Source organism: Benincasa hispida, chromosome 10 (genome assembly GCF_027475165.1).
Source record: "Benincasa hispida cultivar pf3 chromosome 10, pf3_genome.v1.1, whole genome shotgun sequence".
Taxonomy (NCBI): domain Eukaryota; kingdom Viridiplantae; phylum Streptophyta; class Magnoliopsida; order Cucurbitales; family Cucurbitaceae; genus Benincasa; species Benincasa hispida.
Window position 1 is genome coordinate 18,814,942 of NC_143487.1, and position 27,368 is coordinate 18,842,309.

The window sequence follows — 27,368 nt, forward strand, 5'->3', positions numbered from 1 at the left end:
CATTTATTTAACTATTGAGTTTTCTTGTTTTGCAAGTGCAACAAAGGAGTAAAAATTTGGTATCGCAACCTCTTTATGATTTTTTTTTGGGAACTCTAGATCCAACATATTCATTACAAGAATTTTGCCTTGAATGTACTATTTATACATATTCCCAATAAACACGGTTAGTTGAATATGAATTCTGATCACATATTCACTTTCAAATCCTTTGTCTTAAACCTTTTTTGTTTGTGATCCTTTGAACAACAGTGATTAGACAAAGATGCCTATAACCAGACACTGCTAAAGCTGGGGGGGTCTATTCAAGAAGAATTATGAAGGGATCCATACTTACCAAGTGGAGAGGGACAGTAAACTCATAATATTTGTAAAATCATAATGTTTGTATTACTTATAATTTGTGTTTTCAAGGGCTGAATTATTGTACGACCTTTTAAATTATAATTTTATAGAAGAATTTACGGATTAAATGTAATAGATTTCAATCCATACATAAATAATATGTCATAGCTACAGTGTTCGATGATGATGTTTCATGTTATACTTTTTTACCGAAAAAATGGATTCGGCAATGGAATTTTAAAAAATGGACAATAATTGATAAAACGCACAGATTTTAGGCTTCAATGTTGGTTTAAAGGGATTCATTTGATTCTTGGGCTTCAGTTGCAACTGACATTAGAGGGCACCGACATTAAAGGGCTTTAATGTCAAGTCAACCGACATTAAAGCCCTTTAATGTTGGTTACCCGAAATTCTTCTAGTGACTTTACCGATTTATAAATATAATCATTTATATAAATACCTTTTAGTAATATGATAAATTTCTTAGTTTAAATAATATACACGTGACCCGCATGTTATAAATATTTCCAATTGTTGGTGTGTAAATCTTGCATGTATTTGTTGTGATATTCTGGATCCTTCGTGAACTTGATCTCTAGCCTAGTTTACCTTATTTGGTCTTGTTTTCTGAGTTGACTTGCATGGAAGATCTTAATACCAGTGTGATGTAAGTCTACTATACTCGGATGTTTAAGTTAGTACAGAGATTTGTATAGTTCAACTAAGTACAAAAGTAAGGTCATGGCTCTCCTTTGAAGATTACTTACTTTCCCTTTTAAGGTTGTTACATAGGGCTATTTAATTATAATGTCATCCCTCTAATAGTCACACGTGGCTACGTGTGACTCCGGTAATGTCAAAGTATTTTAGGACGCTCAAGGCTACAAGACGCCAAATCGGACACATCTTAGTTATTTTTCAATTGGTATATTCTTATCGACTCAACTGATCGTCTTAGAACCCAACTTTTTTCCTTTGGGATGCGGTTTTTCCATGCCGCTTCTCAATTTTCCTTGAACTTTGGCCCACCCATGAGCTTTGGGCATTTCCTCAAGCAACCCTTAACAAACATATATATGTGATAAACAATACCCTAAAAAAAAAAAAATCAATACGAGATGAGTCACATGAAAGCATGATCACGGGTGTCATGGTCGCCCCAGGTTAATCATACCCTTGAAGAAGAGGAGTAAACCTCTATTTATTTTTATTTTATTTTTTATAGAGCGAATTGTGATATCAATTGACTACATCTCAAGACATGCATTGCTAAATTGAACCGTGGAAAGACTAGTATCTATCACTAAGGCCCATTGGAGTGACAACAAACGTATGGTCCCAGAATTCAATTCTAAGAAAGCAAATAAGGTCAAAATAGATATGCATAGGGCTTGTAGATGTATGAAAAAAAATTAAGAAAAATTTTCAAAAATTTCATGAAAATCATGAATCCTTTTATCCGATCTATTATCATATAAGAACAATTCATACGAGTGTGTCATAGACTGGTTATGGCAAGGAATAAAACGACAAAACAGGAATCAAGCAAGCATAGTCCAAACAAACCCAAACCCTCACTCCCAACTTTTAAAGCACACATGGTTCCAAATGTGATTAAAAATAAAGCATGAGGGAATAGAAAACTTCCCTGAACAATGGAGTAAATGAAGGATCTAGGAGAATTGAATCAACTCTTCTCCACCAACCATCCTAGCAATCAAGAAGGATAGAAAGAACTAGGCTCAATGGTAAAAGAAGAATTATAGAAATGAAATCTAATCTATGAAGCAAATAAATTCAAAGTCTGGCTGCCTCTAGGAAGTGTAAATTTTTAGGGTTAGTTGCTCGATCGTAGCGGCTCATTGTTAGATGTAAACCATTTTTTAGTCCAACCGGTGGGCAATGTCAAAGCAATCAGAGAACTCACCATTATGAAAGACCTTCAACCTGTGCCCATTTACTTTCAAAATTTTCTGTGTCTCAAGATTAATAGGACCTACTGCACCATAAAGGTAAAAGTGAGAAATGCCAAATAGCCCAAGCCACTTTGATCGAAGTTTTTCAGGCATAAATTTCAAATGGGAGTTGTACAAAAGAACTTTCTTCACTACCTCAAACTCCTTTGGTGCAATCATTCGGCCATGAAATTCTTTTGCTCTTGGTTTGTAGATTAGAGAATTGTCAAATGATTCTAACCCGAGCTCTTCCAATTCCTGGAGCTGTAAAAATATGGCCTCCTCAGCTGCCTCAAAATCCCAGTTACACTTTTTTACTGCCCAATATGTATTATGTTAAATCTCAACTGGAAGATGACAAGATTTTCCATAGACCATTCTGTAGGGAGACATCCCAATAGGGGTATTGAAAGTCGTTCTCTAAGCGCATAAATCATTGTCAAGACAAAGGCTCTAATCTTTCGTTCCTAGGTTGACCACTTTCTCCAAGATAGCCCTCATCTCCCTGTTGGGCACCTCCGCCTGCCCATTCGTTTGAGGGTGGTACGGGGTTGAATACGACGTAGTACACCATACTTTTTCAACAAGGAAGCAATGACTCGATTGCAGAAATGTGATCCTTGGTCGCTGATCATTGCTGTAAGGAAGCCAAATCTGCATAAAATTTTAGAGTTCAAGAACCCTACAACCACTTTAGCATCATTAGTATTAGTGGCTTTTATTTCCACCCATTTGGAAACATAGTCTACTGCGAACAGAATATACTTAAATACACAAGATAAAGGAAAGGGTCCGATAAAATCTATCCCCTACACATCAAATATCTCATATAAAAGAATAGAGATTTGTGGCATTTTATTCCTACGGGACAAACTTTTTGACTTTTGAAAATGTTCACAAGTCTTACAAAGAAAATATGTATCCTTAAACAAAGTATCCCAATATAAACCAAAAGCTAAGACTTTTTTAGCAGTTCTTTTGGGACTAAAGTGTCCACCACATGCATACTTATGAAAAAATTGTAAAACAAAAAAGAACTCATCATTGGGGACACACCTCCTAACAACCTGATCAGAACATAATTTCCATAAGTAAGGCTCCTCCCAGACATAATATTTTGACTCACTTTTTAATTTATCACATCTATGCTTGTTCATTCCATAAGGGAACTCCCTAGTGGTCAAATAATTAATGATGTCAACATACCAGGGAATCATAGAAATACTGTCTACCATCATCAGTATATGGTCAATCAGGAAACCCTAAACTTCTGATTATGCAACTTTGCACTATTTGATGTCTAATCAGAAAAAACAACTACTTCAGATCCCACCTAAAGTCCTGGAGGAAAAGAACCCACCTTAACTTTGCATAATCAGAAAAAACAACTACTTCAGATCCAAAATTTTAAGAACGAAATTTTTCAAAAGCAAAGACAACAACTAAAAACTCCTTTTTTATCATGACGTAGCTGCATTGGGTCGGATTGAGGGTATTCAAAGCGTAGTAGATCATGTAATATTTCTTATCAACCTTCTATCCCAAAATCGCTCCTACAGCATGATTGCTCGCATTGCACATGATCTCGAAGGAATGATCCCAACGAGAAGCCTGAATAATCAGAGCACATGACAAGGCGTCCTTCAACATTTTAAAGCTTGCCTTGCATTAATCATTAAACTCAAAAGCCATATCCTTGTGAAGAAGAGAGGTCATCAGTTGAACAATTTTGTTAAAATCTTTGATAAACCTGCGATAGAAACCTGCATGCCCATGAAAAGATCGAACCTCCCTCACGTTTGTAAGGTAAGGGAACTTAGCAACAACATTAATCTTAGCAGGATCTACCTCAATACCATGCTCAGAAATGATATGTCCTAGAACAATTCCATGTGAGGCCATAAAATGACATTTTTCGAAATTAAGCACAAGGTTAGACTCAATGCATCTCTCTAGCACCCTAGACAAGTTTGACAAATAATCATGAAATGAGTCTCCATATACAGTGAAATCATTCATAAATACCTCCATGCAATTTCAATGTATTAAAAAAAAATACTCATCATGCAGTGCTGAAAAGTGCTAGGAGCGTTGCATAGTCCGAACGATATCCTTCTGAAAGCAAAGGTGCCATAGGGACATGTAAAGGTTTTCTTCTGTTGGTCTTCCTAGTTAATCGGGATCTGATAGAAACCCGAAAACCCATCAAGAAAACAGAAAAAAGGCTTTCTAGCTAGCCTCTCATGCATCTGATCTATAAATGGAATGGGGAAGTGGTCCTTTCTAGTGACAACATTTAACCTTCTAAAATCAATGCACATTTTCCACCCATTTTGAATTCTAACATGAATTAAACTACCCTCCTCATTTCTAACCACAGTAACACTTGTTTTCTCAAGCACTACGTGTATGGGACTAACCCATTCACTATCAGCAATAGGGTAGATAATACTTACATCAAGGAGTTTAAATACCTCTTTCATCACTATCTCTTTCAGAACAGGGTTCAAACGTCGGTGGGATTGTCAACATGGTTTAGCTCCATCTTCAAGAGAAATCCTATGCATGCACACAACAAGGCTAATACCTTTAATGTTTGCCAACGTCCACCCAATGGCAAGCTTGTATTTTTGCAAGACTTTTACCAACTGCTCCTCTTGCTTAGCAGTCAAGTTCTTAGAAATAATCACGGGTAGTGTTTTAGCTTCTCCCAAATAGGCATACTTCAGATGATCAGGAAGCTCATTCAACTCCACTTTAGGTGCCTAAACAACAGAAATGAGACACCTTTTCAAATGAATCATTATCAGAACAAGAAGGCATACTTGCCGACTTTGTCATGGATAAAGTGGGAAGCTCCTCAAGTGAGATTAAATCGCCTGAATCATCCTAGTCACCATCATAGATATCTCAAATTACCTCATACTCAAGACAATCAAACATCATCATCATAGATATCCCAAATTACCTCCTACTCAAGATAATCAAACACATCAATGTAGCACAAAAACTATGTTGGGAACGTCCTAAAACTCGCGGTTCGTAAGTTTGGAAACATATTCTATTTATCAATAAAAGTATTATTGAAATTGCATTCTGTATAAAAATCCAATAAACAAAACTAGGGCTATAGTATGAATACTTTAACTTTATGTAGAGACATAAAAGAGGATCAAGTTATAGTATATAGCCTAAAATGTCTGTAAGTATATGGATGGGATTGGGTACCTCATCCTGGGGACACTATGGATGCGACCCACTTTGTATACTGATACACATGATATGATCCCAAAATAGTTCATGTGGAGACATGCAAGTAGGGGCATTCTATGCAAAAGATGTTTGCATAAGATCGGACCACAAAATAGTCACTTTTCTTTATAATGATCGTTTATTGTTAAAATTGACTATTTCAATTCTATGACCTAGGGTAGCTCGATCTTAATCCTTAGCTAACTATGAATTCCTATTTATTCAGGATTATCCTTTGACCTTCATAGGTGAGAGTAGTTCAACAACACTACTTAATAAGCCTCTCATTTTAGGGATAAAACCAGATAGATAGCTGGGGATATAGTCCTGCAAGAAGGAATTCACTCCTACCCATTTTAGGGTTAGCAGATAGGTTGCTCTTTTAAGTACTGATTCTTGGTCTTGAACAAATGGGCCCCACCCTCTCATGGTCGGAAGGGACATGGTTTATTAGTTGGACTATAAACCAATTGTTCAATAGAGGATCAGTGGGAGCTTAAGGAGCAAGATGTATTTACAGGGATAAAATGGTAATTTTAACCTAGCTATAAATATGAACGACTTGTGAAGGATCAACTTTTTGATTAAGGAAAATCAAGTGGATAAAAATATATCTAAAGTGGGGAGAGTGCAACCATCGAACTATAGTAGTATGTCTTGATGGTCAATAAATATTGATTAATTTGGGTTAAAGAGTTTAATCAATTAATCCCAAATCGTTAGAGCTCATGACCTGTAGGTCCATAAGATCCCTCTATTAGTTCGTAAAATATTAAGCCTTGGATTGGAGTATTATGCGAATTTGAAACGTTCCAATTCAAAATTAGGGTTTGGAATTTGAAACGTTCAAATTTCAAATTAGGGTTTGGATATATATATTCGATATGACATTTAATTTTGTTGAAAATTAAACATAATTGGAGAGTTCAAAATATTTAAATATTGATTACATGAATAAGATTCATGTTTAAATTAGGTGTTTTATTAATTTAATATTTGATATTAAATTATTATTTAATTAATTAATTAAATTTGTTTAATTAATTATTTAAATTAAATCAATTTTTAATTTAATTTAATTAAGTTGAAAATTGAGTTAAATTAAATTTGAAATTGAAATTAGTGGGGTTATCCAAGATTTCAATTGGTTAGAGGATTTCTCCACAATTCAACATCTAGGTCACTCACTAAGTGCGAATTGAACTGTCAATTAGCTGAATAAGTAATTACTTTCATGAATTAACTTGATAAATACTCCTTTTTTAGAGTATTGGAGCATGCAATATGAAATTTGTGAAATTTCTGCAAAAAAAAAACTACTCTCAAGCTCTCTCAAACCCATCACGATCCTTTTCAAATTTGAGTTTCCACCACTTAATCCAAGGCTGAGAATAGTAGAGAATATCCTCTTGTTGGTCTACTAAAGATTAAAAGATTCAATTTCGTGGATATAGCAAGGATTAAGTGAATCTTCAAAGGTATACATAATGAAACACTCTTTTTGTTAAAATATGTTTTTCAACATGCTTTGGACTCAAATTAAGTGTAATTATAGTCCTTAATGATTCTGTTAGCTTCCGTTTTATGCATCTTTACTCTATCAGACTGCACATAGCAGATGGTGGGAGATCTCATAGCATAAAAAATATTAAAATTAACTACTTCACCATCAAACTCAACAGACAAAGTACGCCACATCGATCTTGGTCTTGGTTGTTTTCATGAAAGACCGACAAGCAAGATCGATGCAGATGAAATAGATGTAGGTTTTTCCATCTTAAGAATGTAAAAATCAGTAGGGAAAAGAAGATCATTTACTTGCACAAGGACATCTTCTATGATTCCTAACGGGTGAATAAAAGACCTATCAGCTAATTGAATTACAATACCAATTTTAGTCAGGTCTTTCAATTTTAGTTCTTGGTATATTGAATATGACATAACATTTATGGATGCTTCAAGATCTAACATAGCTCTCTCAATTTTCTTTTTACCAATCACATAAAGGAGAGAAACATATCTTGATCTTTTTGTTTTTCAGGCAAATTCTTTTGAAGGATTGCAGTCACAGACTGACTTACCACCATCCTCTATTTTTCTTTTGTTTGCCTCTTCCTTGTGCATAGTTCTTTAAGAAACTTGGCATACTTTAGGATTTGCTTAACGACATCAAGGGGAGGAATGTTGATTTCCACCCTTTTGAACATCTCTGATAGCTTCTTCTCCTTGTCTCCCGTGAGCTTTTTTGGCCTTGCAAGCCTGAAAGGAAAAGATGCTTTAGGCACATAAGCATTTAAAAGACGAAGAGGGTTATAGGATACTAGTACTCCCTTTTTCTTTTCTTGTGGTATGATTGTAGGATTTAAAGAAGTGGTTCCTTATTCCTTTACCTCTGACTTTTTCACAGTTTCTGCAGGTGGCTCCAACTCCTTGTCACTCTTGAGTGTTATTTCACTCACATTCTCCTTGGGGTTCAGTTCTGGCTGAGATGAGAGTTTCCTAGACTGTCTTTCTAACTTACTCATTGAAGTGGCTAGCTGAGAGACTTAGGTCCCCAAAGCATCAATGGCATTCTTTATGTCCTATTGAAATTTAAAAGAGTGGTCAGCTAGACTTTTCACAATATTTCCAAGGACATACCTAAACTAGACTGACTTCCATGTTTAGGTTGAGCTTGCTCATTCTATCCACCCCATTTGAAGTTCGGGCGATCCCTCCACCTAGGATTGTATGTTTGACTGAATGGGTCTGGCCGTCTGTTTTGCCCATTGAAATTGTAGCCTCCAATATCATTTACCTCAGGTATTGCCCTTTGCAGAGTGCTTGGGCAAACATCAGTTGTGTGTCCCACTCTATGACACATTTCGCAAACAACAATGTGAAGGAAATCGGAAGCGGTGATTTTCGTGAGTAGCGGAACAAGACCATTCCAAATTACAATCATGAATCAACAAATCATTTACAGTCAACTTCAATACAAGCGGTTATACAATTTATAAAGAAATTACAGCATGAAACAACAAATGTAAAGAGGAGAAAATATACTAACAATGGCAGAAGCGTCTCCACGCTACGATGCACACTCTGATTGAACAAAAGCAACCATGAGTGCTCGATCTACACGACCGCAACACCGCATGAACACATCACGCTCGTCCTCAAAAATCTCCTCGGTCATGAACTCCTCTGTAATAACGAACGGCCTCCGAAGCACAACAAACGGCCTCCGAAAAACCTCGACAGTGTGAAGTTGAGTCTGACACCACCAACAAAGCGACCTTAGTATTCTCGGTGTGAGAATCCAGAGGGTAGGCTCTGTTCGGACTTGGTATGAGGAAAACGAACGGAAGAAATAGTGATCGCATACACGACTAGGCAAGTGGGAGAAGTTGGAGACTTATCGCATAGGTCGATGCCCAATCGTTTAGATAAAACTATGCGATCGTCTAGCAAACGCTATGCGATCGTTTAGCTCTATCGTTTAACTCGGTCGATTCTACACAATCATTTACCTTGGGCCAGCGATCGTCTAGTAAAGCTATGTGATCATTTAGTAAACACTGCACGATCGTTTAGCTAGCACTTGCATAATTGGTTAGCTCGCCCAGCCGTCGTTTAGTAAATCTATATTTACTTAACGACTTCTGTGAGTTTCTTTTCGCCAGAGAGAAAACTCAAATTCTTTTCAAATATTTGTGAAAACTTCTTCTTTAAAAAATAGGAAACCACTTTCCTTTATACTCACGGTTACCATGATCCAATAACCACCCACTACATTTGGTTATTTAAAAGAAAAATATTAATTATCTAATAATTAATATTATTATAAATATAAATGATAACCAACTTATCATACTATATTTATAACCTATAGTTTTAATATTTCATCTCATGAAACATATAAACCATAGTTCTTTTTCTATTCCATGGTACTTAATGTAAATCTCATTTACATCAATCCTCCACTAGATGTATCTTATACATCATACCGATTATATCACATATTATCAAAATACCTCTTGTCAATTTGAACATTTCAAATCAACATCAAGAACTGATCCTCAACAGAATCCAAGCTACCAAGGGGACCTCATGGACCTATAGATCCGAAACTCCAACGGTACGTGAATAACTGACTAAACTCTTTAGTCACGGGATCCACAATCCGTTAACTGTCACGCACTCTACTAAAGATCGATAGTTGAACTCTCCTCACTACAGATATATTATGTGTCCATCTTAACCAATGAGCAATGTGACAACCCTTTACAGAGCTGGGCCAATAACCGTTATGCCCCTGTAGTTACATCTGTCTCCTTAAGTACCACTGATCTCTCTAATGAACATAAATCATAGTCCTACTATGACTGAGTCTTCTATTCCAACGAAGTTGTGGCCACTATGTTCAACCCTGGAATCAGCCCTTAAGGGAGCAATCTCTCTATTTATCCTTGCTTCGGGAAAGAAGTGAATTCCATATTATGGATTGAGTTCCCAGCTCCCAGATCAGACAACACATGTTGAGTTGGCAATCTAGCCACTCTCACTCATACTAATCAAAGGACCGCCCTCAAAAGCAAGAATCCACAAAACACTCAGGATTGAGGTCGTGTCACCATGGTCGTTTAGGTGAGATGCAAGTCTCTAGTATCAACGGCATTATATACAGAGTCTAGTCATCTCGTGGTCCAGGTTTTATACAAACTCTTTGTATAGGACACCCCCGCTCCAGTCTCCATATGAATGGTCATAACCTACCATCTGTAATAGTTTACAACACTTGCAAACCTGTACAAAGCGGGTCGTATCCATAGTATCACCAGGATCAGGTATCCCACCTTAATCCTTATATAGACCGATTTAGGTTATCACTTAAGGCATGATTCACTTGTATATCACATATACATGCTTAAATTCACATAAGATAACCAAGAAGCTTTATTTATTGGATATAAATAAATGAAAGAATTAAATAACACTTATTTTATTCATTGAACAATGTGTATCTTTACAAAACAACGAGACTCAGGGAGAATTATTACACCAATCCCAACAATCTCCCACTTGTCCTAATGACTCGAAAGACTAATGTACAATATATAATAAACTAGGGCATACCCCAGTATCATCTCCCACTTGCCCTAGACAAGATGCCACATGTCCCGCAAACCCAAACTCTCTAGGTGCCCTCGAACACTTTAGCTGTGAGGGCCTTTGTAAAGGGATCAGTAACGTTGTGCTCCGATGCGATCTGCTCGACTATCACATCACCGCAATGCACAATCTCCCTGATCAGGTGATATTTAAGTTCTATGTGCTTACCTTGACGATGACTCCGAGGCTCCTTCGAATTTGCCACAACCCCGCTGTTATCATAATAAAGAGTGATAGACAAATCCATATTTGGAACAACTTCCAAATTTATAAGGAACTTCCTCAGCCAAACAACCTTTTTAGCTATTTCACAAGTCGCTACGTATTCAGCTTCCATAGTGGAATCCACGATGCATCCTTGCTTGATGCTTCGCCAAACTATAGCCCCTTCATTCAGAGTAAACACTGACCCAGATGTCAATTTGTGAGAATCTCGATCGGTCTGAAAGTCAGAGTCCATGTATCCTATAAGGATCAGATCCTTATCTCCATACACAAGCATGTAGTCCCTCGTTCTCCGAAGATACTTGAGGATCGTCTTGATCGTCGTCCAGTGATCAAATCCTAGATTGGACTGATACCGACTGACAATCCCTCCTACATAGCAAATGTCAGGTCTGGTACACAATATAGCACACATCAAGCTTTCTACAGCAGAAACATAGGGAATTCGTCTCATTTCCTCAACCTCTTGAGGTGTCTTAGGACATTGATCCTTAGACAGAACGATTCCATGCCTGAAAGGTAACAAACCCCTCTGGGAATCTTGCATCTTGTACCTGATCAACATTTGATCAATGTACGATGCCTGAGACAAGGCTAACTATTTGTTCTTGCGATCCCAAATGATCTGGATCCCGAGAACATACTGTGTCTCACCCAAATCTTTCATTTGGAATTGGGCAACTAGCCAACTCTTAATGTCAGTCAGATATCCTACATCATTCCCAATGAGTAGGATATCATCCACATATAGTACCAAGAAAGCTACTGAGTTGTTGATTATCTTCTTATAAACACAAGGCTCATCAACGTTCTGGTCAAAGCCAAACGACTTGACAGCAGTGTCAAATCTGATGTTCCAAGATCGAGATGCTTGTTTCAGCCCATAAATGGACCTATTAAGCTTGCAAACTCTTTGCTCTTGATCTAGAACTACGAACCCCTCTAGTTGAGTCATATAGATGGTCTCCTCAAGACATTCAGAAAGGCAGTCTTGATGTCCATTTACCATATTTCATAATCATAAAATGTGGCTATGGATAGGAGAATCTGGATAGACTTAAGCATGACAACAGGTGAGAAAGTTTCCTCATAATCAACTCCCTCAACCTGGGTATAACCCTTTGCCATGAGCCTAGTCTTAAAGGTATGCACCTTTCCATCTACACCTCTCTTTCACTTATAGATCCACTTACACCCAATAGGTCTTATCCCATCAGGTGGATCAACAAGCTCCCAGACATTGTTAAAGTACGTAGACTCCATTTCCTGGTCCATGGCCTTAACCCATTCATCTTTGTCAACCTCCTCTATTGCTTTCTTAAAAGAAAATGGATCCTCGACTCCATCATTCGTAATGACGTTTTGGGCTTTAGTCAAACCCATGTAGCGATCTGGTGGGTTCAAAACCCTCCCACTACGTCGAGGCAGTCTCAACTCTTGAGTTGGTTGACTAGACGTCCCGACCTAAACAACTCTTGTTGATCTGTCAGCCTGTTCAAAAACTCTTATTAAACCCTCAACAGTTCGAGTCTCACTAGAGATCTCACAGAAAACGAGCTTACTTCGTGGCTTATGATCTCTCATGTGATCTTCTTCCAAGAAGATAGCATTATTTGAAACAAACACTTTGTTCTCACTTGGATCATAAAAGTATCCTCCTCTCGTTTCTTTGGGGTAGTCCAAAAAGAGGCAAACCTTCGAACGCAATTCTAACTTCTTTGGATTAGTCACTAGCACATGTGCCGAACAGCCCCAAATCCTGAAGTGGCATAAACTACCTTTACGACCTCTCTATAACTCAATAGGTGTTTCAGAAACACTTTTCAAGGGAATGTTGTTCAGGATATAACATGCAATCTGCACTACATAACCCTAAAACGAGTCTGGAAGATGAGCATAACTCATCATAGATCGAACCATGTCCAACAAGGTCCTGTTTTTCCTTTCTGATACACCATTCTACTGAGGTGTACCAGGGGCCGAGAGTTGGGACGCAATCCCATGTTCTATCATATATAGTTTTGGAATTGGGGTCCATATACTCTCCATCACGATCAGATCGTAGTGTTTTTATCTTCTTACCTAACAAGTTTTCAACTTCAGCCTTATATTCCTTGAACTTGTCAAGGGCTTCAGACTTACGTTGCATTAGGAAGAGATACCCAAACCTTGAATAACCATCTATGAAATAGATGAAATATTCATATCCACCTTGAGCTCTAACATTCATCGAATCATAGAGTCTGAATGTACAAGCTCTAAGGCTTCCTTGGCTCTATATCCTTTTACAGTAAAAGGTCGTTTGGTCATCTTGCCTTCGAGGCATGATTCACATACCGGCAAAGATTTTTCTTCTAAACTCTTTAGAAGTTCACTCTTCACTAACTTCTCAATCCTATTAAGGTTGATGTGACCTAACCTTAGATGCCAAAGATGGGCGTTTTCTTTTGGAGAAACCTTTGGACTTTTAGCTGTTGTTGTCGTATTGAACATTTCAGTATTAAACAAGGCTTTTATGACTAATGGCCTTAGTACATATAAGTTATTTTCCATTGAACCAGAACCAATCTCCATTCCATTCTTGAAAATAAACATTTTATTCCCAGAAAAGGACATGGTATAGCCTTGTTCAATGAGACAAGAAACTGAGATTAAGTTCCTCTTAATATGAGGAACTAAAAAAATATTATCCAGTAACAGATAACGTTTTTTGTCAACAAATAACTTCAGCCTACCGACAACAACAGCTGAAAAAACCTCACCATTACCAACTCAAAGAGTCATCTTTCCCTGTGGCAACATTTTTCAGGAACTAAATCCTTGGTAAGAGGAACTGACATGATTGGTAATACCTGAATCTAGGATCCAGCAGAATCATCATTCTCTACCAGACATGTTTCCAAGACCAATAAATTGTATTTACTGTTTTGTCTCCTCTTTTGGAGAGTAGTGAGGTGGAGGTCGTTTGCCATAAAATCGTTTCACACGAATCTTTCCACTGTAATAAATCGGTCATTTTTAAAAGCTTTAAATAGAAATACTAACGAGTTGTTGAAAAAAAAAACACATTGACCTACGTTAGGTTTTAAGCAAATACTCATTGTAAAACAGAACAACATCCAATAAGGTATTAGCAAAACTAACATGAATCCCGTGTGACATCTAGTTTCGCAATGATGCTTCAAAGGTTTAGGAAAAAAGCCGCCGAAGGGAGGTCAGTTATCCCTCCTCTGAATTGAGAAGATCTCAACCAGTCATTAATACCATAACAACTCTTGCTCTTATAACGACTAGTCATCATTGATTTGGCCAAGAGATCATTAACTTACTTAACAATCTCTCGTAAGTGTGACCCGCCATTTTAAGCCCTAGAGGTCCGTCCCAAAAGACCAATCCGAAGGGATAAAATCTGATTGGGCAAAACTAAAGCGACTCTATCCATTTCTGGAGTTCACCTTGATATTAACCAGCTGCACAAAACCCATCTGAAGGGGGCCGCATCGAAGACGATACGAGGGCGTACAGAATGATCTCATGGTGTGAACCAATGACAGAGACCATAGGACGTGTTGGCACACACCCTTCACCCACTTACTAAAAAAACTCTCTCCGTCCACCTTGATATTGACTCATGCAAACACTTCAAAGGGGAATGCATCCTGGGGCATCTTGAGGCCAAGCATGAATCTCATAGTGTAAACATAAAGGGAGAAACGTGAATGGAATCATAGACATATCTGGTACGCGAATGGAATCATAGACATATTTGATACGCCTACTCCTCCCACTGAGTATTTATAACCTAGGGTTTACTTTACTTAGAAAAAACATGGCTAAGGATTTTAACTAAGTGACTTTTAGGTTTTCCAAAGAGTAACTTTTACCTTGGATAGTCGAACAACTTTTGATCATCATCCATTAAACTCTTTAATGGAGTCTTTGACCAAATGTTGCATGCTTGTTGAAAATCTATCTAATTCACCTTTTCAGATAGGTTTTCAGGTAAGGGTGTTACGTTTCCATTAACTTAAGAACCCTAACCTAGCCAGAACTCGCCTTAGACAAAAGGTCCCTTATAGATAGGTTTACAACAAATTTAATCTTTTATTCCAACCAATTTAATCCTATTAAAACCGATTTTAAAAGATTAATCTAGGTTACTAAACTCTTTAGAACCAAATGAACTTAGGTCTATCTCAATCCAATTTTAAAACCCTTTTAAAAAACTTGAGTTTACCCTAAATTCGCAAGCAACTCTGAATTATTGATTTTAGGTCTAATTTCCTTTATATCACTTATAAACGGAAACAACCACAACGCGAAGCTAACACATGCATGGCATTCATAACGCTTATAAACGGCCTAAGTGTCATGCTCAATGCATTGTCCATTCATTGTTACTTCTTTTATATAACACTTATATAAAATAGCAATGAAACAAGCAAAACATGCTTCCATTCACCCTTAGACTATAACATTTATAATAAAAGGATGATGCATGATAATGCTAAGTGCATGCAAAATATAACTCTTATATTTCATGATGCATGCGCATGCTTTCAAGTAATTTCTTCATGCAATATTATAACATTTATAATACATGATGCATGAGTAATTTCACAACCTAAGATGGGTTTTTAACTATATGACAAACACTTTGACATATAAGTACCATACATCACATGTATAAGCAATAAAAGTTGATGAAACGGGTAAAATTGCCATAAAACACAAAAGGGAAAGCTAACTATTACAAAGACAAGGAGCCTCCAATTCAAACAAGCGAACCGGTCTTGAACTGCTCGGCAAAGCATCGCTTCTCCAACCATCCATCGTGTTAAGCTCCCCGCGATCGTCTAGACGATAAAACAAACTCTTTGCTCTATTGCTTACCAGCGCTCCCAGAGTTAAATGATCGTTTAGCATTACTATACGATCGTCTAGAAAAATCCAAACAATCAGTTAGCTATTACAGCACGATCGTGTACCTTTACTAATCGATGAAGCCTGAAGTACACGATCACTTAGCGCGCTCCGCACGATGCCCACCTTCCGTGATCATCTAAGCGACTACGATGTCGCGAAGCACCATCGCCTAAGCGATCGCTTAGCTAGCGTCTCCATATCGTATACGTGCGATCGCATAAGTAGTAACGAAGCGATGAAGCTTGCTAACTACACGATCATTGTTCGTTGCTATTGTGATTCGAGCTGGGAGTGTATTGTATAAAATAAATTGGAAAAATAAGTTCTAAGTATAAGTGATGTGTTGATGCTTTGATGCATTAGTAATTGTAACGCGTTGGTGCGTTAAAGATGTATGCAACAGAATGCACAACACTTCTATTATTGACGTTCAAGTTTTCCTAAACCAGACCCAAGTATAAATCTAATTTAGGTTCCTAGTAAGTCCAGGGTCGAACTCAGGGATTCAGTTTGCAGACCTTGCGTTGTAGCTATTATAGGGGTTTTCCTAAATATATGAGAAAAATGTGTTATTTACACTAAAGTGTTGTGCCTGTGCAAGAAGATACAAAAGAGTTGAGTAGTGATTAAATGGATCATGCGAAAATGGATTTTAATGTAAGTGATATGCGTCGGTCTAAGATGAGTGTACACAAACCAGAATGTGATATGGATGAGATGAAATGATTTGCTTATCTTTTGTTTATGCGTTAGGCTTTGTTCAACACTTTTCAATGTGAATAACATACAAAACCTATCTCTAGGGTGCATATGTCTAACACAGAATGCAATAGACACCAGTAAGTCTATCTCCATATGTACTAGGCGTCCTACTTAATGTGGCTTAGTTATTCTCTCGAACAATCTAAGTTAAAGATGCTTTTACCAATTGATCAAGTTGGCTTGAGCGTTGAAATGAAGTTTTGCATAAAGTGTAAATGCATTCAACATAAACAAGAAATAAACAATGGCAAAATGTGATGGATCAAATATATGAATTTTATAAAGAAGCAAATTGTCTATATAAAAGAAATATTCAATCAAATGCAATGAAAGCGATAAATGAGATGAAATAAACTGAGTCAAGCCGCAGAGTACAATCTCTTGTATCTCTTTGGCTCAATTCTGTTATGTACAATCACTTGTATAGGAGTTGGACGAAGTATCTTTCTCAAGCTTGGCTTCCTCCACTCCCTAACCGGTGGTGGTGATGGTTCTCGACCCTTCTGATCGTCTCGGCACCACAACATAGCTTAAACTACGACTATGCTAATTACAGAGAGTGAGGGTCTTGATAAATTTCTATGTACTAACTCTTACTTCTAACTCTGAAGGGACTTCATCTATTTATAGGCGTTGGTCATGTCCACTTGGTGAATGGGCAGCATTAAAGTCCATGCCCTGGTCAGCATTAAAGTCCATGCCCTGGTCAGCCGCCTGACTCTCGGAAGCTTTACAAACGCCGCCTACTACTCGAAAGCTTTTCAGACGCCGCATACTACAGATGCCCATACTTGCAAGTGGTGATGTGACACAATCAGCCTGGATCAATGTATCTTCTCTGCATTGAACTCCGTCCGCGCATGACCCATGCTTTAGAGCTTTTCCTGCGGCACTTCTTGATTATGCGTTAGCTTTTTGTAAAGATCCTACAATACAATGCGTTAGCGCCGCAGTATTTAGTAATAAAACTTCTTTTGCATGAGTTTGCTGATGTTTGAGTAATTCCATGCGTTTCTACTAAAAATGGAGAGAATTTATCATTAAAAACCTTAGTTATTCCAACTAAAGAGCAAAAATAACTTTTATTTCTACAAGTTATCACCACCCCCAAATTTGAACAATGTTTTTCCTCAAGGATTCCAAAATAATTCTTTGTTATCTCCTTTGTCTTAAATGTGTAGAGTTCGCCTCTCATCATATTCAGTCATAAGCTTGAGATAGAAGTTTGGAAAATGTAACTCAAATTGACTTTTTTCTAAAAGGACTAATGTTTAGTTTCAGATGTAGCATGCCTTTTTATCAACAACTCCTTTCGTTTCTCAAAACATTCCCGTTTTTTCTAAACCAACAATGCGTTAGATGCTCTTTTTAAGGTAAATTTCGGATAAAAAGAAAAAAATTATGAATTCACTTACCCATGCGTTGTTCCAGGTATCCCACTTTCATTTTGGCTTGCCCCCACGGGTGTCATGCAAGCATCTAACTACGGGTGAGAACCCTTCACAACTAAACTCATATCTAATATTCATGCGTTTCAAGATATAATTTCTTCAGACTAGATAAAGGAGTTCTATGGGACGTGTTGGTCTAGGAAACTTAACTTCATTTTGGTTTGCCCCCACGAGTGTCTTGCGAGCATCCAACTACAGCTAAGTGTCTGTTCCAACTTAACTCATGCCAATTTGAGGTTTTTCTTTTGAAATAATGACAGAGGAGTTGCGTTCAACATTTTTCTTTATTTTGTTCCCTTTTCTTTATGTACTTGTTTGATGCGTCTTAACTCGGATTTCCCCCATCCCCAAATTTGGAGATGAGCTAAATCTTCATTGCTAAAAGAGAAACAAAATTTCAAAAAGGTTTTGAGAGTCCGAAAGGAGTTTGAGACTTAAAGCTTGCACGCGTTAGAAAGAAAACATGTAGTATTTTTAGATAAGTTCAGGCTTTGTTGATTTTCCTAACGCCTACTCTATACTTATAGATTTCATATTGTTGATATTATTGAGGTTAGGCAAAGCACAAGACTTAGAAAATATCTAGAAAACAAAAATAAAGTATGCTAAGGTCAAACGCAAGGAACAAAATGATAGGAATTTCTCATTCATTTTCATAGATTCACATGAAATAAACAAACAAGTCAAGTAAATACAAAAGAACATCAACTAAATAAAAATACAAAAAATAACCCAACACCCCAAAACTCTATTGTGCTAGCGCGTCATCTCTGCGTTCTTCACCAGGATCTTCATCCATAAAGCGCAAAGGGTTTCTAAGATGAGCGGGCAATTGAGGCAGAGCAAACATTCCAACCAAGACCTGGTTGATGTACTGCATTGTATAAACGAATTGGTCTTGCATCCATCTTGTTTGTTGCCTTAGGTAGTCTTTTAGAACCTGTTCTGTTGCTGAATAGCTTCAATGGATGCGGTCAGTGGTCTGAGCTGATCACTGATAAAAGTTTTCAACTCTTCTAGGTCAGCGCTGCGTTGAGGTGGTGTTAGTTCTTCACTTCTTCTAACTGGGTCTTCAAAATTTGCTACGTTGCTCGATACTAACCCAATTGGTTCAAAGATTGTTGGAGGAGGCACAAAATTGGGAATTGGACTTGGTGAGGGCGAAGGAAGGGAATAAGAGATGTCTTGATCTATTTGAGTAGGTTCTTGATGCGTTTGATCAAGACTCCCTTCTGGTGGGGCCATTAGTGAGTCATGGAGAGTAAGGTTGAGGATTGGTTGCGCTTCTTCACCCGTAAGATCAAGCTCAGCTTTGTATTCTTCATGCTCTGAAGCTTCATCGCTATGTTCAACAATCTGGACGCGTCTTCTTTTTGGGGCGCGTTTGGATGACCGAGGTTTGGTTGCCACTTCCTTGGTAGGTAAGGCAGGTTGATGCGGTGAACCACAAAGTAAACGCCTTACTAACTTTATATCTATCAAACCATCGATCTCTTCATGATCATCCCCCAGAGGGATGCCCCCGCGTTCACATAGTGCACAGATCAGCCATGGGAAGTAGAGTTGCCCTTGTGGCTTGGTTTTGATGGCCTTGATCTGATCCCTTATTATTCTTCCAACATCTAAAGGGATTCACTGCATGACGCAATAGGTAGCCAGGACGCATTCTTTTGATAGTGTTCATCATGCGTTGTAGGCATGATGCTCCTCTTGATCAGATAGTACCATAAGTTCACGTCTGAGGTTAAATTCCTGGAAGCTAGCATCTTTGCTCCGTTTATAGATGTTTGTCACTTGCTTCCAGGTTTGGCTAACATTCTTAACGTATCTTCCAGTTGGCTTGGCGTTGCCTGCTCCAAGATGCGATTACCTTTCGCGTCCGGATTACTAACAATATTGAACACTTCGTTGATCTTGTCGGCTGAGAAACGCACTAATACACCATCAACGAAGGCTGTGTTCTTCTCCATATCAAACTCACTGTTGTAGAACATGCGAACGAGGTTGGGCCAAATACACGTGTGCCCAACACAGAACTGACTCCAACCCAATGCGTTTGTTCTGTCTGTTACGTAGATTGGCAGTGGGTGGTGCTCGGGAAAGAATCCTTTTTCTACAAGTATATCACTCAATTGACACTTTCTTCCCGAGGTCTTCTTAGATAACGCGTCGGTTACCTTGCGTTTTCCTGGCGTGTGTTCTTTGGCTTCCCTTGCTAGCTCTCTCAATTCATTCTCCAATTCCTTTTGGAGAGCTGTCTTCTTTTGCCCTTGCCTTGCGGGCTAATAGTCTTCCAAGTCCTTCTCTAGTGCGTCGTGCCTTGAGCAATTCCCATGCGTTGTATCCTCAGGGCCGGATGTAGATTGTTCATCTTCTTCCTCCAATATTAATTTTCTTTTCCTCGTTACTCTCGTTGATTTTTAAGGGACCTTCATTCGCGTCGGATTAGCGTGATTGAGACGCGTCTGGGCCAATTCTCCTTTCTTCTTCTCTATCTTATTCTTCTTCTTCTTCTCCCTCTCCTTCTTCTCCTTCTTCTTCTAATTCTGCCTCGAGCATCATAGCATATCGCTCCGCTTCGTCCAATTGATACGTTAGGTGGGTCTGAACGTATCACTTTCTTTACCTCTTGGATTTGATTAAGGCTTGCCAAAATAGTACCAAAAACTTCCTGCTCGTCCAGTCGAACTAATTCCACCAACTCTTCAGGGTTGCGCTCTGACGCAGGACTGTCAGAGGGGGGTCTAGGCGGAGTAAGTGGAGGGGTGTCTGATGGAGTATGAGGCGACCTAGGGAAGGATATGACGATGGGTGAACGTGGCGGTTGGCTTAACGCGTCTAGCGACTGGATAAATGGTGGCTAGGGGCTAGATAGAAAGTGGGGGCGGTGGACGCACGGCTGGTGATGGTGCATTATGAAGGTAAGCTAGAAGTGGGTCATGTGTTGCACCCACTGGGGTTATGTTAGGAATGAATGATGGTGGGGCAGACATGGTGTAGGGATTAGTGGCAACCGTTGATAATGGACGCTGCCTTGGTTTTGAAGGTGTTTTGGGCTTTAGCTTAGGGGTACTTTCCAGTTTTGGTTGAGAGGTCTGGGCTGGAACGGTAGCAATGGCTTTGGTGGTTTTAGAATGGGGTTTTTTTGGGTGTTGAGGTAGGCTTCGACCGAGACGGCCGTTGGGAGGAGGAGGTTGCTCCGTCGTGCGTAGGTTTGGATTGGACAGAGGTTTTGGAGGTTTTTCGAGGGCTCGGGGAGGTGAAGTCGAAACAGACGAAGAAGAGTGGGAACTTATCGACGAGTCGTTCCCGAAGCTCATGGTTTGGTTCTGACTATCCGATGCAGATAACATTGTGGCCGGAGAGGTGCTTAAGTAGATCGGCGATAAGGAAAACGAAGAGGCTACTGTTTTTTTTTTTTTTTTTGGTTCCAGAGATGGCTCGAGAGGGAAATGAGGAAGAAGAAGGAAAATGAAGCATTCGATGTTTTTATAGGCTGAGAGAGATAATGGCCGCCTGATGTCCGTAATAAATGTGAAGCTGAAGGGACGTCTTGGGTTTCTAAGCACTCGAGTGCTTTTGTATTCTCGAGACGCGTCCCTTCAACTGGGCCATGCGTTAGACTTGAGTCTGATGCGTCCGTTATTCCCATCTCAATTGTACACAACTTTTGAAAAAAAAAAAACAAGCGAAATTTCTAACTCAAGAAGGCAGAAACAAAGAGCAATCAATCTTAAAAACATAGACAAACAAACAAACCAACAAACTCAAACGCATTGTAAAATATAAGATGCAAAAAGACAAGGATGGAGGAAGCGTCCCTGAAATATATGGCGATGCAAACACAGGGATGCTTCGACGCGGTTCTCAGATGGCTTCGCATAGTGTGAGGGATGACTTTTGACGTTCCAGTCCATCTTCAAAGATGGTTTCACTCTTTGGCCTTTTACTTTGAATGCGTTGGTGCCATCTTCCCGTGTTACTTCCACTGCTTCATATGGAAAGACTGTTTTAATGATGGACCTGACCACCTGGATTTTAACTTCCTTAAAGAAAAAAAAAGCATATTTCAAGTGACTAGGTAACGGTTTCAACTCAAGTTCTGGTGGTTCCTCAAGCGATGGACGCGATGGTTTTGTCCGCCGCTCACTCAAACATGGCGGCTCTGGTTCTTTCAGGTTCTCCTCCAACGCGAGGACCTCGCATACATGGGTCTCTTCTTCAGGCAACTCAATACTTTTCAGTTGACAATCTTCACTATCTGGAAACTTTAATGCGTTTAATACATTAAACTTCACCTCTTGATTATCTACGTGCATAGTCAATTCGCCTTTATGAACGTCAATTAAAACTTTCCTAGTAGCTAAGAAGGGGCATCCAAGGATAATTAGTACCTCCCTATCTACTTCATAATCCAAGATAATAAAGTCTGCTGGGAATATGAAGTTGTCAACCTTTACCAGAACATCTTCAATCCTTCCTTCTGGGTACTTGATTGTTCTGTCAGCGAGTTGAAGATAACAGAAGTGGGTTTTGTTTTGCCAGTTCCAATTTCTTAAAGATTGAGAGAGGCATGAGATTAATGCTAGCTCCCAAATCGCACAACGCATGACCCACATTCAATCCTCCTATCGAGCAAGGAACTGTGAAGCTCCCAGGGTTCTTCTGTTTCTTTGGTAGACTATTGCTTACTAATGCGTTGCATTCCTGCATTAGTGCGATTACTTCCGTTTCGCTGACTCTTCTTTTCTTCGTCAAAATGTCCTTCAAAAATTTGACATATGTTGGTATCTGCTCCAAGGCCTCTATAAGTGGAATGTTGATATGCAACTGCCTTAGGAGCTCAAGAAAGCACTTGAATTATTGTTCATCATTCTTCTTCATCAGACGCCTAGGGAATGGTGCGTTCAGTGGCACCACAGGTTTTCCCGCGTTAGACGTACTGGGTTCTGAATGGCTTGTACTTTTAGGCATTCTTTCTTCTTGATCTACTAAACGTGTGATGCGTCTTTCGAAGGACTGCTGTTTCTTGGATTCATTCTTCTTTCTTCAAGAGCTTTTCCACTTCGCAACGTCACCGCGTGACATTGCTTCTTTCCATTGTTGTTCCTAGATGTTACAGTGTTGCTAGGTAGAACTCCAGGCTGCCTGCTTTTCAATTCGCTCGCTATCTGCCCTACCTGTATTTCCAGGTTTCTGATAGACGACGCTTGGCTTTTCAACAACGCGTCATTCTAGGCTATGTATTCCTTCAATAGGTTCTCAAATGGAGATCCTAATCTCGACGCTTGTCCTCCTCTATTGAAGGGTTGTTGGTGATGTTGACGTGTTTGTTGAAATGCAGGCGACGGTCCATTTCTTTGCTGTTGGTTCGTTCCTAGGTGGTGCTCCTGATGATTTCCTCCTGTCCAAAAAAAAATTGGATGGTTTCTCCATCCAGGATTATATGTATTGGAAAATGGGTTGTTTTTAATGAAACATACTGACTAAGGATTCTGTGGGCAATCTGCATAGGAATGAGGGTCTCCACAACCTACACAACTAACCATGGGCTTCCTAGACGCTTCTACCTGATTCACCTTCTCCTGATTTGATGCATTTCCTAGCGTTATGTTCTGTAAAAGGTTGATCATCGTAGCCACTTGCGCAGAAAGTGTGGCTATTGCGTTGGAATCGATAGAATTAACATTTTGAGACCTCTTCTTCCTGTCAGCTCTTCCATCATACGTACGTCCACCCATTCCATGTTGTGTTTAGCAATACGGTCTAATATCTTTTTAGCCTCAGTGTAAGATTTGTCCATAAGTCCACCAGCCGCTGCTGTGTCTGCTGCCATCTACGATACTCTATTCAATCCTCTATAAAACGTCTCCATTTGGATAGTTAGTGGTGGACCATGGTTCGAGTAATTCTTGACCAATTCCTTAAAACACTCTCATACGGCGCTTAAGGTCTCAGCTTCTTCTTGTTCAAAGTTCATAATCTCTCGAAGCCTTCCTGCGTTGGTGGTAGGTGGGAAATATTTTTGCATAAATTTTTCCACCAACTTCTCCCAGGTGATGATTTCGTTAGGCTCCAATGAGCTTACCCATTGTTTTGCATCATCATGCAAAGAATAGGGGAACAAAGAGAGTCTGAGCGCCTCTGGAGTGATTCTAGAAATCACAAATCAGTTACACGTTTCCAGGAAACGCTTCATGTGGGCGTGAGGATCTTCACCACGACTACCCCCAAATTGTCCAACAGTCTGAAGCATTACAGATTTCTTCATGAACCTCGTCCCGTCTGGCGTTGGGTATAAGATTCTTGGAGAGAAATCATACAGTACAAGGGACGCGTACTCCCCCATGGGACGTGTGCTACTATTCGCCATTAGGATTGGATTTTGTGCAGAATGAGCTAGTTACTGAGCTAAATTCTGACTTGCTTGTTTTTCTACCATTACTCGTTGCCTGTTCTGTTGTCTGAGAAATTATTGCCTCAACCTTTGACGACGATTAGATCGGTTTCTACGTCAGAAGTTCCTTTCAATCTCGGGGTCGTATATGAGTTCAGGAGTGCTCTCCCTGCTCATAAACGTTCACAAGCTTAGGCTTAGCTTGTAATACTCCTTCGACCGAAGTGTTCCTACAACAGATACAAACGAAATTTCTGGTTAGTTTTGTTTCTGAATCCCCGCCAACGGCACCAAAAACTTATTTGTTGCTATCGTGATTCGAGCTAGGAGTGTATTGTATAAAATAAATTGGAAAAATAGGTTCTAAGTATAAGTGATGTGTTGATGCTTTGATGCATTAGTAATTGTAACGCGTTGGTGCGTTAAAGATGTATGCAACAGAATGCACAACACTCCTATTATTGACGTTCAAGTTTTCCTAAACCAGACCCAAATATAAATCTAATTTAGGTTCCTAGTAAGTCCAGGGTCGAACTCAGGGATTCAGTTTGCAGCCCTTGCGTTGTAGCTATTATAGGAATTTTCCTAAATATATGAGAAAAATGTGTTATTTACACTAAAGTGTTGTGCCTGTGCAAGAAGATACAAAAGAGTTGAGTAATGATTAAATGGATCATGCGAAAATGGATTTTAATGTAAGTGATATGTGTCGGTCTAAGATGAGTGTACACAAACCAGAATGTGATGTGGATGAGATGAGGTGATTTGCTTATCTTTTGTTTATGCGTTAGGCTTTGTTCAACACTTCTCAATGTGAATAACATACAAAACCTATCTCTAGGGTGCATACGTCTAACACAGAATGCAATAGACACCAGTAAGTCTATCTCCATATGTACTAGGCGTCCTACTTAATGTGGCTTAGTTATTCTCTCGAACAATCTAAGTTAAAGATGCTTTTACCAATTGATCAAGTTGGCTTGAGCGTTGAAATGAAGTTTTGCATAAAGTGTAAATGCATTCAACATAAACAAGAAATAAACAATGGCAAAATGTGATGGATCAAATATATGAATTTTATAAAGAAGCAAATTGTCTTTACAAAAGCAATATTCAATCAAATGCAATGAAAGCGATAAATGAGATGAAATGAACTGAGTCAAGCCGCAGAGTACAATCTCTTGTATCTCTTTGGCTCAATTCTGTTATGTACAATCAATTGTATAGGAGTTGGACGAAGTATCTTTCTCAAGCTTGGCTTCCTCCACTCCCTAACCGGTGGTGGTGATGGTTCTCAACCCTTCTGATCGTCTCGGCACCACAACATAGCTTAAACTACGACTACGCTAATTACAAAGAGTGAGGGTCTTGATAAATTTCTATGTACTAACTCTTACTTCTAACTCTGAAGGGACTTCATCTATTTATAGGCGTTGGTCATGTCCACTTGGTGAATGGGTAACATTAAAGTCCATGCCCTGGTCAGCCGTCTGACTCTCAGAAGCTTTTTAGACGCCACCTGCTGCTCGGAAGCTTTTCAGACGCCGCTTGCTGCAGGTGCCCATACTTGCAAGTGGTGATGTGACACAATCGGCCTGGATCAATGTATTTTCTCTACGTTGAACTCCCTCCAACACATGGCCCATGCGTTAGAGCTTTCCCTGCGGCATTTCTTGATTATGCGTTAACTTTTTGTAAAGATCCTGCAATACAATGAGTTAGTGCCGTAGTATTTAGTAATAAAACTTCTTTTGCATGAGTTTGTTAATGTTGAGTAATTCCATGCGTTTCTACTAAAAATAACTTGTATTTCTACAAGTTATCAATCATCTAGTGTGCGCCTTCTATTAAACAATGAGCATCGCATGCTCCCACTACGATCGCCTACGCGATCACGCAACCAACGCTACGCGATATGGTAAACGATTTACCCCATCGTTTAATATTAGCTAAATGATCGATTAGAAAATACTATATGATTGTCTATAAAAATTATCTAAATGATCGCTTAGTAAATCCCTACGATCGTTTATCTGAGGCTACACGATCCGATCAACGCTTGATCTTCTTCTTCGTTGAGAACTGCATCGCCATGTGCCGAAGCTTCATCACGAAGACTCGACGAACTCAAACTTTTTTAATTACAAACTCGATTGCAAAGTTAATTTCGACCAATAACACAGGGGCCCTTACAATTAACACTTTGTAATAACGAAAGCTTTAACAAAAAGGCAATTTAAACCGAAACATCCACAAATGCAGAAAACGGTTAACTACAAATGAAGAAACCCACCGCGACTGTAAAAAACTATTCAATTCAGGTCTGTAATTTGGAATATCAGAGAACCTGGCTTTGATACCAATTGAAGGAAATCGGAAGCGATGATTCCCGTAAGCAGCGAAACAAGACTATTCCCAATTACCATCATGAATCAACAAATCATTTACATTCGATTTCAATACAAGCGGTTATGCGATTTACAGAGAAATTACAACATGAAACAACAAATGTACAGAGGGAGAAACTGTACTAAAAACGGCAGAAATGTCTCCACGATTCGATGCACACTCTAATCAAACAACAGCAACCACGAGCACTCGATCTACACGACCGCAACACCACAAAAACACTTTATGCTCGTCCTCAACGATCTCCTCAGGCACAAACTCCTCCGCAACAGCAAACGGCCTCTGCAGCACCACAAACGGCCTCCGAAAAACCTCGACGGTGTCGAATTGAATCTGACACCATCAACAAGGCAACCTTTGTATTCTCGGTGTGAGAATCCAGAGGGTGGGCTCTGTTCGGACTTGGTGTGAGGCAGACGAACGGAGGAAATAGCGATCGCATACACGACTAGGCAAGTGGGAAACGTCAAAGACCTATCGCATAGGTTG

The 27,368-nt window shown here is 39.1% G+C and overlaps 1 protein-coding gene across 1 annotated transcript; it reads right to left on the reverse strand.

The window, feature by feature from the left end:
* Positions 1-2,231: 2,231 nt before the first annotated feature.
* Positions 2,232-2,877, reverse strand: LOC150033161 (uncharacterized). The gene is made up of 2 exons (XM_090306299.1): positions 2,781-2,877; positions 2,232-2,620 (listed from the first exon to the last, which is right to left on the reverse strand). The coding sequence occupies exons 1-2, from the start codon at positions 2,875-2,877 to the stop codon at positions 2,232-2,234; spliced, it is 486 nt and encodes a 161-aa protein (XP_090162425.1).
* Positions 2,878-27,368: the final 24,491 nt, after the last annotated feature.

Excerpts from the sequence above, each read along its gene's own strand:
- LOC150033161 (XM_090306299.1), bottom strand. The coding sequence starts at position 2,877 with ATGGTGTACTACGTCGTATTCAACCCCGTACCACCCTCAAACGAATGG. Across the intron at positions 2,621-2,780 it reads GGGCTATCTTGGAGAAAGTG|TAAAAAAGTGTAACTGGGAT; the intron begins GTCAACCTAGGA and ends CATATTGGGCAG.